Source organism: Trichoderma aggressivum (assembly GCF_033847375.1).
Source record: "Trichoderma aggressivum f. europaeum strain CBS 100526 chromosome Unknown scaffold_040, whole genome shotgun sequence".
Classification (NCBI taxonomy): Eukaryota; Fungi; Ascomycota; class Sordariomycetes; order Hypocreales; family Hypocreaceae; genus Trichoderma; species Trichoderma aggressivum.
This window is the reverse complement of record NW_026946406.1, coordinates 316,304-332,166: the sequence shown is the minus strand read 5'-3', so window position 1 is coordinate 332,166 and position 15,863 is coordinate 316,304. Positions and strand designations below refer to the sequence as shown.

The following is a 15,863-nucleotide window of genomic DNA, read 5'->3' as shown; positions in this document are numbered from 1 at the left end:
AAAATCACAGCTTTTGATGTTTGGCGAGGCCGGAACTGTTGTAATCTGAGCCATTGAATGTCCTCATTTGATAGGTTTCATCTGCTCCACGCATCCGAAAGCACGGTTTTTGGGCTTCAACCACAGAAAGTGGCGTTTTTATTGATCTCAAAGCGACGTATCCCTTACATACGTATGGAGGGGCGGTGTATCAAGGAATCTTTGATGTGTTGTTCATGACACAGATGCGCCAAGATCGGGTGGACAGCTAGCCCTTTTCGTTTCATAGGTACATGTAGTCATAACACAACTCTCTAGGGATATAGCACGAATAGTCAAGGAGTCATAGGATAACAAAATAAAGTGGGGGAGAATAAGGGGAGAATAAGAAGAAAAACTATATAATAACACGCCCTAGGCCGCGTTATACTCCCTCTAGCTCATCACCCAGCTTCATCCCTCGTCCGCGAACCTAACAGTTCAAGTGCCGGCATCATGAAGCATTCCTTCTCTTCACTGGCCGCTGTGGCCTTGACATTATCCACATCAGTTGTTGCATCCCCGACACCTCAGCTAGTGGTGCCTGGTATTATTGATACAGCCACATGCCTGGCTGTCAATGTCATCACCCAACTTCTCATCGGAGACCCATTGGCGATTGCCTTTTGCGCTGTAAGGAATCACCTTTACACGTTCAATGCCAAACTCTACCACGTCAAAATAACTAACATCAAACCTCATAGGCCGTGGTTCCTCTTCATTCAGTCATCAGATCCAGAACCACCACCATCGTGAGACCAACCACCGTCACATTGACGACGACCAACTCCAGCGCCGTCCGTCCCACCATCACAAGCCGCGTTATTGTGTAAGTACATGCGGCCCTTCAATATGCGTCTACCATGGCATCAGTCTAATCGTTTCATGCAATTGCAGAACTGTCACCAGCAGCTCTTGCACAGCCAGCCCCACGCCGTTCGAGCTAGACAATGGAATTTACATCCCGCCCATCCCTGAATGCGTCACCCAATTCCCAACTCTTGATGTCACCGAGGCGTGTAGCTGCATCGACCTCCCAACTCCCACATTCACATCTACTAGGACCGTCTTCGTGTCGCCCACAATCACCATAACCAGCACTGTTGGTCCCCTTGGACGCGGTCCCCCCGTTGTAACGACGTCTACATCTACGCAAACTATTACGACGAGAGCCTGTCCCGCACCCTCATCTTGCGGAAACCAGGGTATCGAATTCGCCTACTACAACAGAACTGTCGGTGGTGATTTTGCAGACTGGCGTCCTGAAGAATACAAGGTATGTTGCCAAATACCGTACCTACACCCTCCTAATTCCATCAATACTAATGCGGGCTTAACCACATAGACAATTCATCCAGAGTACCAAAACGTGGCCAACATCATCGATGGCATCAGCTTCCAAGACGGCGCCCCAAAGAGTGTCTACGGCTCTCCTCCTCTCTCAGAGTCTGACTTTGTCCTCAACCACCACGGCTACATCTATGCGCGCCAGACGGGCACCTACACATTTACCCTCAACCAGGTTGACGATGCCGCCTACATCTGGATCGGCCCCGAGGCGTACTCTGGCTGGACCGGCGCAAACGCAGATCTAAAGGCCGTCTATAACAACGGTCCTGCAACGGGAACATATACCGTCAACTTCCGAGAAGGCCAATACTATCCTTTCCGTATCGTCTACGGTCAGGGACCTCGCATTGCCGAGTTCGACATCACAGTCAGCGCACCAGACGGCACCACTTTCCTGTCGTCAGCCACGTCCGGGTCACCGTATCTCGTCCGCTTCTCTTGCGACAGAGTTACCGCGCCACGATTCAGCTCCTTTGGATTTGAGTTTTAGAACGCCTACGGTGCTATTCCCTCGAGTTTTCACGAAGATGGGCCGGGTGTGGCCGTGAACTTGAACGTATAACTAGTCAATGATGGGGCAGATATATCGGGAGCAGAATCGGCTCCGTAATTTGTCAGGATGGAATATATATTTTTTTTGGTTTTCTTCGCTTCTTTCCTCTTGCTTTGGCCATATAGGTTTGTGGCGGGGGCCCCTTTTACCGTAGATGCCGAATATGATTCCGCGGCTGAATATAATGTCATTTTGTTTGAGCTTTCTTCTTTGCGCCAATACTGTGAATGCACGGTATAGTTCAAAATCGAGCGGTAAACCAACACATAAAGCCACCGAAATTGACCGAAGAGAAGACGCATCTCCATGACAACGGAGATACGGTGCAGCCACCCGCGGCGCCATGAAGACAAATGGTCAATGTCTTTTGCTATGAACCCAAATAGTCCCTAGTATTATTGTTTTCTCTCCACCTTGAACGCCATGAAAAGTCTGCGAGGGAGAATTGCAAGCCACCCAAACTTTGAGCAAGATTTCCTTCGCAACGATTATTAGGTTGCCGACGCAACCCAGGCTCAATGGGAGACGGCGCCGTGATTCGAGAAAGGTCTCCAGTATTCAATATGATACAATTCCGCGATAAATGTCACACATCCATCCTCTCAGGGCCCTTGTTCGTAGAGCTCTTCGTCCTCTTGAGGCCATTCAACTTCAAACACAGCATCTCCCTCCTCAGCATCCATCTCATCCTCTTCATCTGGTGCAAACGCAAAGGCGACAATGCTGTTATCCTTGATTCCGCATTTGCTGGGGGTATTCGAACCGTCGTCTCCAAGTTTCAGAGGCTTCCATCCTTTGGAGGGATCGGTGGGTACACGGAGAACGCCGTAGATCAGGTTTGCTGCATCTGGCACGGGAGTCCTCCCATCCGGCGAAGAACTCGACTTTGTGAGACCATCGGGATATCGATCTCTGAGAACCTCGAGCAGATCTTGCGTGACAGAGGAGAAGGGAGCCAGCGCGTCGATGAAGAGGAAGATGGTGTGGATGCCGTACTTGAAGCGCACGGATATGTGCGCATCGTCGACGTCAGTTAGCTGCTGCACTTAGTATTTTCATTCATCAAAGATGCTTGCGAGGAAGTTGATTCACCATTTTGAAGTGACTTATTCTCTCGGCTTCGTTTATTAAAAAAAATTGAGTGACTCTTCCGTAGAAGCACCTCTTGGGCTGTTGGAATCAGATGCTCTCTTCTCTGCTCAAGTGAAGTTGTAGCTGCCTAGGCATCATGTATTCGGTACTGAGGCGTGCAAAGTTGCGGCACTGCCCCGCGGATTTAGTGAGCGCGAAGCCACGTGAGCACGCGTTAAGTGATTTTAGCTGGCCACCTGCATACGGAAAAACATCCATGCGATACGGAGAGGCAGAGAGGCTGCTGATAAGATTAGTACCTCAGTATAGCTTCGCGTGCAGCTTTAGATGGAATTCAGCAACAAGATGCAGCCACTGTAGCCAATCGGATCCAGCAATTCTACGAATATTCACAGAGAGTCCCCTTTTGCGCCTGGGGATCGGGCTTTGCTCGCAAACTACGAGGACGAACGACGACTCCCAAGATCCAGATCCAGCTCCAGCTCCAGCTCCCTCACCATGGCGAGAGCCTCAAGCGGCGACGGGCTGCTCCTCGGTGCGCCTCGCTCGGCCCCCGTTGACCAGCCCATCTTCCCGGCCGACTCGCATCCCCGACTGGCCATCATGACTCCCACGCGGCTGCTGTTCGGCTCCGTGGCCGCCGGCATGGTGGGAGCCTCGCTTGGGGCGGTCCAGGGAGGCCAGATGGCGCAGCTGCGCTTCCGGGCCGAGCACGCGCACAAGATGCCGGACACGACGGCGGGCTGGTACCTTTATCACAAGTCCAAGAACTACCACGCCATGAAGGGCGGCATCCAGGAGGGCTTCCGCATGGGCTTCAAGACGGGCTTCTGGAGCCTGATGGCCTTGTCCTTGGAGAGCACCGTGGACCGCTATCGGGGGAGCAGCGACATGTTTTCGACGGTTGTGGCGACGCTTACCGTCGCAGGAGCATTTTCGCTCTGGCGTGAGTTTGGTTTCTTCATTCCACTGTTTCGTCTGTTTTTGTTTATTATTATTATTTGATTTTTTTTTCTGCTTTTCCTTCATTCACTTTTCTTGGCTCTTCGCAAATTTCTTCATCATTTTTTGCCCTTTGTCCAAAAAAAGGTGAAGGAGAACCCAGGCTAGCCTAGGTCTGGCTTTCACCGGCTTTGAAGCTTGTGCCTGTCACTCTCTCTCTTTTGCTTCCCCACGCCCCCTGCTGGCAAGTGTCGGATCAAGATGGCCAGAGTCCCCCCAAAAAGGGCAAGAAAACATCACGACGGTGGGAACCATTAGCTAACAGAAAGCCGATCTTCGGCCGGCACTGGGCTTACAGATCGATTCTCGCTTTCCACCGCCGCGCGCACCGCAAAGTACGGGCTGGTCTTTGGCCTGGCCTACGGAGGTGTCCAGGATCTGGTGGGCTTGGCCCGCGGCAGACCGATTGGGTATGTGGAGATGATCCGACGTCGGTTTGGCTCTGGCGCTCGGTCACGAGAAGGCGACGACGTCTAGAGGCAGCCCAGCGCCGTAAGCAGCCGCTATTTTTCGTTTGCAACTCAGCAGAAGACGGTGGAGATGGTCTCATTTCCTCTGGGCATATCGGGAGCCAACGGGAGCATGAAAGCACCGCCTGGACGTGATGTCAATGCCCCGAATCAAGTAAAGAGGCAAAGGGGGAGACGACAGGAGAGACGGAGCCGCATGCTCCGGGCAGACGGGCCAAGTTCCCCCCACGGCCACATGTAAGCTCAGCTTGACGAACGCTTCCAATCGGGCCTCACTTATTCCGACATGATACGACTACCTTGCGTACATCGAGCGAGCTATTACAGGATGGATGAATGGAAAACAAATTGGAAGAAGCAAAAAGACAAGAGGAAAAGAGGAGGCCCAACGCTCTTGTATGTACGAGTACCTACCTAGTACCTACCTACCTACGTATACACTGGCGCATGCTGTCTCACACACCAACATGGCGCGCTATTCTCGCCCGCACGAGGAAAAAAAGCACAGAAGCATCATCTCATGATATCATTGAAGAGAGAGAGGGGGGGCGAGAGGGCGGCCATTGGCGATTGGAGGCAGCCCCCGATTCATGCATGTTCAAAAAAAAAAAAAAAAAAAAAAAAAAAAAAACGCGAGTTCACCTGACAATGGCTTGCATGCCCTCATGATGCACATGACGAAGAGCGCCGTATCGGAGCTTTCAGCTGTATGTACGGAGTGGCCTAGAAGCCAGCCCAGATGGATGGGATGCAACAAGGACGAAGCAAGCCGGGGGAGGGATGCAGCGGTTAGCGTGGGGGTTGCCCAAGAACACCAACTGGTTAGAATGAAACGAACCACATCATCTCCAGTTTCAATTCCATTTGCCCTCCATCTTTCCATCCATACTGTATAAACAGCCCCGGCTGCAGGGCAATTCTCCCTAGTGTCATCGTACCTAATCTACAGTTAGCTCCAAAAATCCTAGCCCGCGGCTACTCTCGGCTGCACCTCCAAAAATCCCCCCAATGAGGGGCGCCACGTGATGCCATTATCGCCCCTCTCTTCTCCAAAAAAAAGTCACTCCCAGCTTATCAATTGAGTTGCTCGTTGTATAATCAAACAGCCAGCCAGCCAGAGTCCCAGCCAACATAATCTCCAAGATGACAATCCGATCCAAATGGCTGGCGCATTCCAGACTTGCCCCCTCTCCTGCAGTGCAGCGGCCTGATACGGAGTTTTGCGGAGAAGCAAAAGCCAAAAGACACACCCCCGGTTCGCTTGGGGTCCGTTGGCCATGCTTGCATTATCTTGTATGTACCTGTCCCGCTCGTTTTGCTACACGCAGTACCTCCGGGGCCATCTGGCGTCTGGCAGCACCGGCAACGGAGCGCCTGGTTCTCTACTCGCATCAATCCCATCTTCGCGGTCCCTGGACATTCTAGATCTCGCCTCTCTTCGGCCCTCCGTAGCTGCCGGGTGGCTCCTAGATAGCGTCCAGTCCCTTTTTGTGTGCCGTGCCTGTCCTGATTGCCAAAGATTAAATAAATCCATTCTCTTCCCCCCTTTGATGCCAACCCTCTTCGCCATCTTTCCACATCACCCTCCCCCCCTTATCTACCTATACAGACCCTTTGCCAGGCCAACGTCCCCAATCATCATCTTTCGATCTACACATCCTGTTATTTATCTGATACTCGGCTTCAATCGCTTTTATTAGCCACACGGGTAGATACCTATAGTAGCCAACGCCACCTCGTCTGTTTGTGTCGCGCTACCAAAAAGCAACCAAGCCTCGTCTTACACAAAATCCCGTCTGATCTGACCAAGATTTCTGTCTGATACAACCCATCAAGACTCAATCCATTCATTGTAATTCCATCATCATTCACCTTAGTACTACACAACCGCAGCATCACCTCGTCTGTTTCTGCGTGCTCAGCCAAACAAAAGATGCTTTCTGTCCCAGGTCGACAGGCAATGCGCCTGCCCGGCTACCGGACTCCCCTTTCCTCGCCTCTATCCATCTCTCATCTCCGAACCTCATCACCATCATCATGCTCGTCATCATCACGACTTCTCGCCACCCAAAGCTCCGTCACCCTCAACTCGCGGAAACAGCACCGCAGCATACACTCATCCGAGAAGCGGACGTCGACGGTGGCAGATCTACCGGGATCCATGCCGCCCGTAGCACCGCCAACCATGGAGGCAAACAGAGCGCCGCTCTCAGTCTTGCCGCTCAGCATGATTCTCCGCTCGCTGGCAACGACGGTAGTCTCCTCTTCCCCCATTTTGCTGCCGCCCTCGCTGCGCATCATGGTGGCGCTGGCTCACGCTCAGTCCCCCGTCCTGAACCCCGATAGAAATCCCCTGCTGCGGTTCTTCCTGAAAAAGTCCTTTTACGCCCAATTCTGCGCCGGTGAGAATGCGGCCGAGGTGCGGCAAACAGTTGGCCGGCTCAAGAACATTGGCTTCACTGGCGTCATTCTGGGCTATGCCAAGGAAGTTGTCTTGGAAAAGTCCGACGCCAAGGAGTTGACCATTGCCAATCTGGGCCAGGAATCGGCGCGCGACATCGAGAGGGAGATCAACCCTTGGAGAGATGGAACCTTGGAGACGGTTCGATTGGCCGAGCCTGGTGATTTTGTTGCGCTCAAGTAAGTTTTCATCTCCCTGTAACTTTTCCTTGATGAAGAAGAAGTGCTAACCGTCGTCATAGATTCACCGGCGCCGGCAGTCTGGCCCTCAACCAGCTCAAGAACGGACTTCCGCCTTCTCAGCATCTCAGCGAATCCATTGACGCCATCTGCCAGCTCGCTCGTGACCGCGGGGTGCGCCTCCTTTTCGACGCCGAGCAGGACATGCTGCAAGACGGCATCGACGACTGGACCCTGCAATTCGCCCGCAAGTACAACGACTCTCCAGACACCGCCACCATCTATGGTACATATCAGGCATACAAGAAGAACTGCCCTGCCGTGGTATCGCGGCACCTGGCTGCTGCGCAAAAAGAGGGCTTCACCCTCGGCATCAAGCTGGTGCGTGGCGCATACTTGGGCTCGGATCCGCGAGAGTGCTTTCACGATACCAAGGAGGACACGGACGCCTGTTACAACAGCATCGCCGCCAGCGTCTTGACCAGGCAATGGTCCGCTGCTGTTCAGGGCGAGGGCGAGTTCCCCAACGCCCACATCGTCCTCGCAACTCACAATGTCGAATCCGTTCGCCGTGCCAGAGCCATATGCGATGCTGGCGGCGCCAAGTCGGACATTGCATTCGCCCAGCTCCAGGGCATGGCGGACGAGGTGAGCTGCGAGCTTGTCGAGGCTAGCCAGTCAGCCCAAAAGGACAATGCCAACGCTCGACCACTGCCCGTTTACAAGTATCTTGTCTGGGGCACCACTGGGGAGTGCATGAAGTATCTCTTGCGCCGCGCTCAAGAGAACAAGGACGCCGTTCAGCGAACGAGAAACGGAAGAGATGCCATGTGGGCTGAGCTGGTCAGGCGTTGCAAGACCGCGGTCGGCATGGCCTAAATCAACAAGTAATTAGATCATGAGGGGAGGGTGAGAAGGGAGCAGGAGAGGAATTGTGTGGGTTTGCATCCACATGGGTGTGAACAAGCAACTGGCCAAGGACGGTCTTTTCGATACCTGCGACATTGCACGGTTTGGAGTTTGGCAAATTTATTTTTGCGAAATTGTATTTTTGCGACATTGTTGATAGAGACGGTTATTAGAGTATCTAGCATTGAATGTGAATAGCCGGCGAGAGAGACTGGAAATTTACAGAATATTCAACTTACTGGTTCACCCAAACTGAATTCTGGCGCTCCCTGCGCCTTTGACGTGCCTCTGTTTCTTTTCCCCCTTTTCTATCCTTTTCTTCTTGAGCATGATGACATACATGCACATATGTCGCCGAGTTGTTTGTTACGACTTCTAGCCACATCATATCCAAATCACCTCTTCCTTCATACTCCCCGCAGTGCCATGCCCCCAAGAACAAGCCTCTCAATCTCTTTGCGCTTCACCAGTTCGTCCTTGATACTATCCAACCACGTCAGACCGTTGAGCTTATAGCTTTTGCGAACTGCGCGAACGTCTGTAATCGTCTCGATGGTGTCGTCGGTAGCGGGGACGGCATCCCCCTCGACGTTCTCCGTGAGGTGCTGCGAAATGGCGTCGGCGGATGCAGGCACGGGGCTGCTATCGGTGGGGAAAACAATCTTGACGACGAAAAGGTCTGTGGTGGAGGGCGAAACGCCGAAGCGTCGATATGCGTCGGCAATCTGGAACGCAAGTGATTAGTTCTCTGCACAACATCTTCGGTGCAGCTTCTGTTCATGATGGCGAGGTGCAATACGCACGTTACTTGAGGAGCTCAGTGATACGACTGTTTCTGAATGGACGTTTGGTGTCTTGAGGGCCCCGTTGAACGAGCCGTTGACTGCTTTGAAGACGGCTGAGAGGAGGTGCATGCGCGAGACAATCTGCGAGCGCGCAACAGTCAGTAATGGGCTGGAAAAGTCGCCTCGCCTGGCTACTCTGAGCTATTCGCTGATCTTAGGCAAACCATAGAGCAGCGCCCAGTTTCAACATACCGTCGAAGCGTCGATAAAGGCATATTCAAACTCGGCGTTGCGCGCGAGGAGCTGCTGGTGCAAGAAGGCGGCGTTCTTCACATTGCGGAAGAGGGCGAGATAGACTCGGTACGACGCCGGCACATGCTCGAGCTCTATGGTTTCGACGGCCATGGCAGAGAAAATGCGATCGCAGGTCTCGATGATGGTGGGGGGATGATGTTGAAGCTGTCCCGCGCTATCGTGGTGGGATGAAGTTCTTATCGCTCTCCGTGCGAGGATTTTTTTCGGATGTATATCAACACTGTATTGTGATATGCCAGCTGCTGCCAGCTGACAGAGACAATATCTATTATCGAGGGCATGGACTTGAAAGATTGTATTAAAATGAACAGGGTTCGTTGTGTATAAGAGGAGTTCATAGCCTTTAACGCTTCAAGTTTGAGAGTGGCATATAAGGTACTGAAAGGATGTAGCCATAGTGGCATATACTAGAAGAAAGGGGTGATGAGGCCGGATTGTAGCAATAGACACAGATACTCAAGGAACAGATTTAGCAAATAAAACCATCATCAACCTCAATCTAGTTCAAATGGCGAGATATCAAGACTGAGCAGGGGAAACCGGCATCGACACCCAATGTGAAGTCGTAACATGGAAATCTCTAATCTCCGTTCGTATAAGATGTTGCTCAAAGAAGAATGAGAAGATGGAAGAGCAGTTGGGCTCAGAAACACGGCTGATATTTTTCTCTGCTGCTCTTGTGCTACTATTACGGAGCCCTATCCAGCTACGAGACTCGATGGCCAATCCGGCACTTCCCCTGGCTACCTAGGTCAGGTAGATGGCTGGGGCAGGGCTGAACTTTCAACAACGGGAATGCCAGGTAAGAGAAACCTGGAGAATAACAAGAAACGGCGTCTAAATTAGCAATGGCCTCAACGACAGCAACTTGGCAACCGCCACAGCGACCGATTTGGGTTGCAGATGCAGCTTTCAAGTACAAGAACACTTATAACGCATCAACTGACTGCCAACATTAGCAGCGCAGCATTAATCCCAGAGAGGCGACTGAAAATGACGCGAGAAAAAGACAGACAGGTAGTTTCAAGGACGCCCAAATGGACGCCATGATGGCGGTCAAGGTAAAAGCGATCCTGAACTAACCGCATTGGAGTATCATGAAGTGCTCTTCTAATGCATGAGAACAACAAAATTGGATCGTGGGCGATGAAATTCATTTGAGATTGAGGGGGGGAATAATGAAAAGGGTTGATTAGCCAGCACAAGAGTATGTTGTGCTATCTCGTAAAGTTAAGATCCGTGGCCGTGCACAGCAGATCTTGCAGAGTATGCGAGAGACGAAACTGCGCCTATAAATGTACGTCAATGGAACAATAGCGTTACAGCCACTACTTTTGTACTATAAAAGCATTTTCCCAATCTTCAATGCCGCCAGACTGATAACCATGGGAAAACTCCGGGATCCATACCACCACGTTATCCGTCTTGATTCGGAAAGAATCGCGTATACAATGTTGATAATGACACTAGATTAATCTCGACATGTTTGTGTATATGGGCATTGTGAATATCTCTTGGAAGGCTCAAAACTGTATAACCCTTGTTTCTAAAATCTTCTCGTTCTTGTATTAGTAATGAGAGGCGTTCCCATCATGGTTTATTTCTCACAGAAGCTTGACGAAGCCTATATGTTTCTGATCTATGGTATGTAAATACTACTAGGTAAACATTAAAATGTGAGTTTGAGGTTTCTTTTGTGGCTATATTGCTAGCAGATTAGAAGTGAAGCTCAAACCCAGCCGTTGTCCCATCAACAGCCCCTATTACGCAGCACTTGGAAGAACCGTGTCACGCCTAGATGGTCTTTTCCTTCCGCTTCTAGAGGCCTATCGTGGCTAAGATTTGCGATTATGAAACTATATCAGAGCCAGATGGTACTTCTCTGGCCTCCGACACCCCCCAGTGAAACTCTTCTTCTCCCCCATACCCCTTTCTAGAAGAAAGTACATGTATTAGGCATTCGACATTGAGAAGCCCAGTAGCAGAATTATCTATATTGCACATTCATCATAAAACCATTGTAGCTTTCCCCGCGTATTTTGATATCTTTAGGAGGTAGCCGTAGATGCAATACCTCTCTTCATCTGTATTGTTGTCAGTACGGTGGGTGTAATGGTGGGAAAAGCTTCTCAAAAGAAAGCTTTCTGAAGCCAAATCAGCTTTTTCTGTATTTGCTCTTCACCCATATCTAACGTATCAGCCATGGACGGACTCCAAATTGTGCGTTTAACTTTGGAATACCATGACAACGCTGAGACCAGATAAAAGTCAATCTTTTCAACGTCCAACTGAGCAGATAGTAAACAAACATATTGCTTTATACTTTTCATTATCAATCTCAAAAGGTTGTTTTGTTTACGATTTGCTTTGCTATACAATGCTTGCCTTGCCAATGTTTACTCTCTATCCAAGGCTCTTTTCACATCGCTCACCCTCAATACGCTGCTACCACACACGCTTTGCACAACTCCCTCTCACGTACTTTATTAATCCTTTACAAAAGAGAGACATCACCTTGCTTCCATTCAATTGGCATTCTATATATTAGAATCCCCTTCAACAGATCAATCCATAACCACGTCAGGCTTCCCACCAATGGAGAACTCTAACGTCGAAGACCATATGGCTCCTGGACAAGACTCTAATATGGATGACTACGCATTCAACTTGGGCGGTTATCCCAATTACCTTTATTTGGACGAAGAGTCCAACTTTGCTATTGCGCCCCAGGGAGGACCATTGGATCCTCAATATAATTTTACCGAATATCTCAACTCGACCATTGTGCCTCAGGAGGAGCCATTGGACCCCTTCTTCAATTTTCACCAAGAGCCCATCTCTACTATTGTGTCCCAGGAAGGACCATTGGCTACCCACGCCACTTTAGGGGAAGAGCCCAGCCCCAACATCACGTCGCAGGAGTCATTTACCAACCATCGCCCTTTTATGGAGGGTATCATGGGAATGAATGTCGACCCCGACACTTGGATAGGACAAGGTGACGTGCCTGCTCCTGTACCTGCTCCTGATACGTTCCAACAAAGGGACGTTCTTCTCTCTCCTCCCGTGGAACAAGTTGACGCTTCCACCACACCTCCTGGGCAGGCCACCAACCAGGCAGTCGGGCAAACACAGCCCACTACACCTCCAGCCGAGGCGCCAAAGCAGAGGAATAACCCAGGTCCCCGAGGTTATAAGCGGTCTGGGAAGGCTTGCACGCGGTGTCGGATTCGTATATTATGCCCCTCAACTTGACAGACTCTGGGTTGCTAACTACTCTTGTTTAGAAAAACAAACTGAGGTGCGACGATAACCCTCAGGGGTGTTCAAACTGTGCTGCCACTGGATGCACATGCATGGCTTCTACTACCCGTGGAGAAGTGCCACGAATGCATGCGCACGATACCGACAACCTGTTGCAGGTATTACACAGACACATGGAGGCCCTAGAAGCCTATATTCAAGCTCGGGGTGGGCATGTCCCGGAGAGGCCAGACGAGCTGAAACGTTGGTAAATAGAGGGCGACAACTCGTTGGCAGTCGAGTCGACTTTGGCGTCTTTGGTGTCTTGGTCTTTACTATATCCAGTGTCTTTGGAGTTTTTGGTGGCTTTGGCTTTGGCTTTGGCTTTTGGTTTCATTCAATTCAGGTTTGCATTGGTGGTGTTTTGGGAATTCAGTGATGGGCTATTGATGGAAATGCATTCTTATTAGACCTCATTACGAAACAGTACCCAGATGGTTACACGCAATACAGTCTTTTGTCACAAATTCAGTGGCAATCACCATAATGAATAAGCCATCCAGCATCACAGGTCCCCGATGAACATTGAACCTATACACAAAAACATATACTGGCAGTCTATTGGAAGCCGCAAAGTATTGATCGGCTACCCAATTTTCGCCCATGCGCAGGGATGGCGGTTGAGTCACCGGCCAGAGCACATCCCGCGATCTGGTTGGATGAAGCCTCGCAGGCAGCCGCAAGGCGTTTTCAAGGCAGAAACATTTAAGCCCAACCTACATGTATGTACATATGCAGATGCGCCACTGCAAGACTGTGTCCAACCGTGACATAATAAGTATATAGCCTGCATGTTGAGGCGTTGATACGATAAAAGAATACATAAATCAATGGTGCGTCTCTTTTCCCCCGTTTGCCACAAGGACGTAAGAGAAACATTGAACATATCCCCAGAGCCCGTTCATCCAGCAAAGACTTGCCCGCCATGCGCCTTCGCGACATCAAAGACATTGACCGCGAGGCCATCTCCGACTTTGCTTGGAAATGGCGCTGCAAAATCTTTCCCGTGAAAGACGCAACCTTCTCCAAGGAAGCCGGCGATGGCAAGGACGCGGCCGTCTTGGAGGGTGATGATTCCGAGGCTGGCACCGCAGCCAACAGCGACAAAGACGCAAACCTCGGCTCAAGCCCAATCATCAAAACGCTCTACGACAAAAACACGACAGACTCGTATTCGCCTCATTTTTGGGTGGATTATCCGCCCAAGCAAATGTCCAAATCGGCGGCTCGTGCTCAAGACCGAGTGGCAATCAAGGTGTACAAGGCCAGAGACCATCGCAAGCCTTGCATCTCGGGGCGAATCCCACTCAAGTATCACAAGATTGAAGTCCAGAATCTTACTCTGGTGGCTGCGCTGGCGCCAATTGTGAAGAAGGAGAATCTCCATCTCGACGTCAACGAGGCTGCTACTTTCGAAGAGCCCTTCCGCAGCCTTTGGTTCTGTCAGGACGACATCAAGGAGCTATACAAGAAGACGGAATCATCCGACCCATTAAAGGCCTACGTGAAGCTGTTCATCCAAGTCTTGGATGACATGTTCCGCGAGATGATTGTCAAGCGACGAAACATCCAGACCAGCCGCCTGGTCGACTTTAGGACGGCCTGGACGCTGTTCCCAAGAGGTTCAACCGTGTACAGCTTTGGCATAAATGCAGAGTTCTTTGCCAAGGTTGACAGCACAGTCTACGTAAACAAGAATTCTGGCAATGCGTTGCACATCAAGACCAAGATTCTCAGATTCAACGGCGAAAAGTTTGTCTGGCAAGATCATCTGCTTCTGATTGAAGAATTCGAGGGAAACAAGCCCGTTCTCGAGCTGGGACACTACCCGCTCGAGTTTCATCAAGATCCGGAAGGCGTCAAGCAACGCCTGACGGTCCGTGGCCGCAAAGTCCTCGATCTTCAGGGTCTTCAATATCGCCTATACAACGGAATTGCTCTCCACGACACCGGGAAGGAATGCATTGAGAAGCACAACGTCGAAGGCCGCATCCTCCTCGACGCTGTTGGCTACAACAAGTATCACTTGGCCAAAGGCAAGCGAGAAAACGACAAGAAAGACGACGAGTCGACAGTGGGCTGGCGTCTGTTTGACTCAGACTCGGACTCGAGCTCGAGCTCGAGCTCTGATTCAGACTCGGATTCTCTAAACGAGACGTCAGCCAGGCGGACTACGATGCGCCGACTGGGAGAAAGGGACTTTTTGCAGAACAAGCAGCACATGGAGTCGCGAGAAGAGGATCTTTGCTTCATTTCCGGAATGCTGGGCGGATACGCCTTGAAGAACAAGATATGGAGTAAGTCTCGATTGACACCTTTCCCAAGTCATCATCGAGCCAACACTAACATAAGTTACCTAGTGGAATTCTACATTGAGGATGTCGAGCCCATGGTTTGGAATGACACAGCTTACTCTCATCTCGTCTATGACGATCAGCAAAAAGACCTTGTTCTCTCCTTTGTTCAAAACCACAGTCCTCACCGCATCCCCTCAGCAGCACCAACAGCCTCGTCCTCAGCTTCCACAACATCAGCCTCTGCAACTCCAGCGCCAATGGAAGACGTCATCGTCGGCAAAGGACAAGGCCTCATCATTCTCCTCTCGGGTCCTCCCGGCACCGGCAAGACGCTCACAGCGGAAGCCGTCGCCGATCGCACCCACCGACCGCTCTTCTATCTCCAGGCCGAAGATCTCGGCATCAACGCCGCGTCTCTCGGCGCCAACATCAAGCGCGTGTTTGAAATGGCCACGGAGTGGAACGCCGTGATCCTGCTGGATGAAGCCGACGTCTTCATGGCCGAGCGAAACCCCAACGACATCCATCGCAACGAGCTGGTCAGCATCTTCCTCCGGGAGCTGGAATATTTCCGCGGCATCATCTTCCTCACCACCAATCTGTACCACACAATCGATGCGGCTTTCCGCAGCAGGGTCAGCCTGCATCTCCTCTTCCAATCACTCAGCAGGGAGGCGCGCGAGACTGTCTGGCGAAAATTCCTGCAACGACTGCCGGAGCAAAAGGGACTCGAGCTGCCTCCCGACGAAGAGGCAACAGATGGTACGGAAGCAAAGGTAACCCTTGGAGATACTGAGCTTCAGCAACTTTCCCTGTGGCATCTGAATGGTCGCGAGATCAAGAACGCAGTCCGCATGGTGAAGAGCTGGTGCGACCACAAGGGTTACCTGATGACGCTGGAGAGGCTGGAGAGCGGCATCAAAGTGACGAGCCCGCATGCGACCAAGGAGGGTGACATTGACAAGGACTTGTACGAGTAAAATGGGATATTGGTCATGAGGGGATATCGGGGGTTTTCGGGTAACACGGATCTTGTTGTTGTTATTGGTTTTCTAAAGGAGAGCAACAAAGCGGGCTTGTGTCTTGCGAGCGTCTTTGTTTTCAAGTATTGCAGTATTGATTATTCATA

General features: G+C 51.0%; 7 protein-coding genes across 7 annotated transcripts; 5 read left to right on the top strand and 2 right to left on the bottom strand.

Annotated features, from left to right (window-relative positions):
• Positions 1–474: 474 nt before the first annotated feature.
• On the top strand, positions 475–1,858 carry Triagg1_8368 (uncharacterized protein; the record flags this gene model as incomplete). The annotated part of the gene is made up of 4 exons (XM_062903207.1): positions 475–651; positions 723–847; positions 916–1,294; positions 1,364–1,858. The coding sequence occupies 4 exons, from the start codon at positions 475–477 to the stop codon at positions 1,856–1,858; spliced, it is 1,176 nt and encodes a 391-aa protein (XP_062752778.1).
• Positions 1,859–2,523: 665 nt separating this feature from the next.
• Positions 2,524–3,016, bottom strand: Triagg1_8367 (uncharacterized protein; the record flags this gene model as incomplete). Its single annotated transcript, XM_062903205.1, has 2 exons — positions 2,524–2,958; positions 3,014–3,016. The coding sequence occupies 2 exons, from the start codon at positions 3,014–3,016 to the stop codon at positions 2,524–2,526; spliced, it is 438 nt and encodes a 145-aa protein (XP_062752777.1).
• Positions 3,017–3,511: 495 nt separating this feature from the next.
• Triagg1_8366 (uncharacterized protein) lies at positions 3,512–4,492 on the top strand (the record flags this gene model as incomplete). Its single annotated transcript, XM_062903204.1, has 2 exons — positions 3,512–3,959; positions 4,314–4,492. 2 exons carry the CDS (start codon positions 3,512–3,514, stop codon positions 4,490–4,492), a joined length of 627 nt encoding a protein of 208 aa, XP_062752776.1.
• A 1,926-nt stretch (positions 4,493–6,418) lies between these two features.
• Triagg1_8365 (uncharacterized protein) lies at positions 6,419–8,004 on the top strand (the record flags this gene model as incomplete). The annotated part of the gene is made up of 2 exons (XM_062903203.1): positions 6,419–7,125; positions 7,188–8,004. 2 exons carry the CDS (start codon positions 6,419–6,421, stop codon positions 8,002–8,004), a joined length of 1,524 nt encoding a protein of 507 aa, XP_062752775.1.
• A 437-nt stretch (positions 8,005–8,441) lies between these two features.
• On the bottom strand, positions 8,442–9,224 carry Triagg1_8364 (uncharacterized protein; the record flags this gene model as incomplete). The annotated part of the gene is made up of 3 exons (XM_062903202.1): positions 8,442–8,759; positions 8,838–9,020; positions 9,072–9,224. 3 exons carry the CDS (start codon positions 9,222–9,224, stop codon positions 8,442–8,444), a joined length of 654 nt encoding a protein of 217 aa, XP_062752774.1.
• A 2,505-nt stretch (positions 9,225–11,729) lies between these two features.
• On the top strand, positions 11,730–12,389 carry Triagg1_8363 (uncharacterized protein; the record flags this gene model as incomplete). Its single annotated transcript, XM_062903201.1, has 1 exon — positions 11,730–12,389. One exon carries the CDS (start codon positions 11,730–11,732, stop codon positions 12,387–12,389), a length of 660 nt encoding a protein of 219 aa, XP_062752773.1.
• A 973-nt stretch (positions 12,390–13,362) lies between these two features.
• On the top strand, positions 13,363–15,714 carry Triagg1_8362 (uncharacterized protein; the record flags this gene model as incomplete). The annotated part of the gene is made up of 2 exons (XM_062903200.1): positions 13,363–14,734; positions 14,798–15,714. 2 exons carry the CDS (start codon positions 13,363–13,365, stop codon positions 15,712–15,714), a joined length of 2,289 nt encoding a protein of 762 aa, XP_062752772.1.
• Between the last annotated feature and the right edge of the window lie 149 nt (positions 15,715–15,863).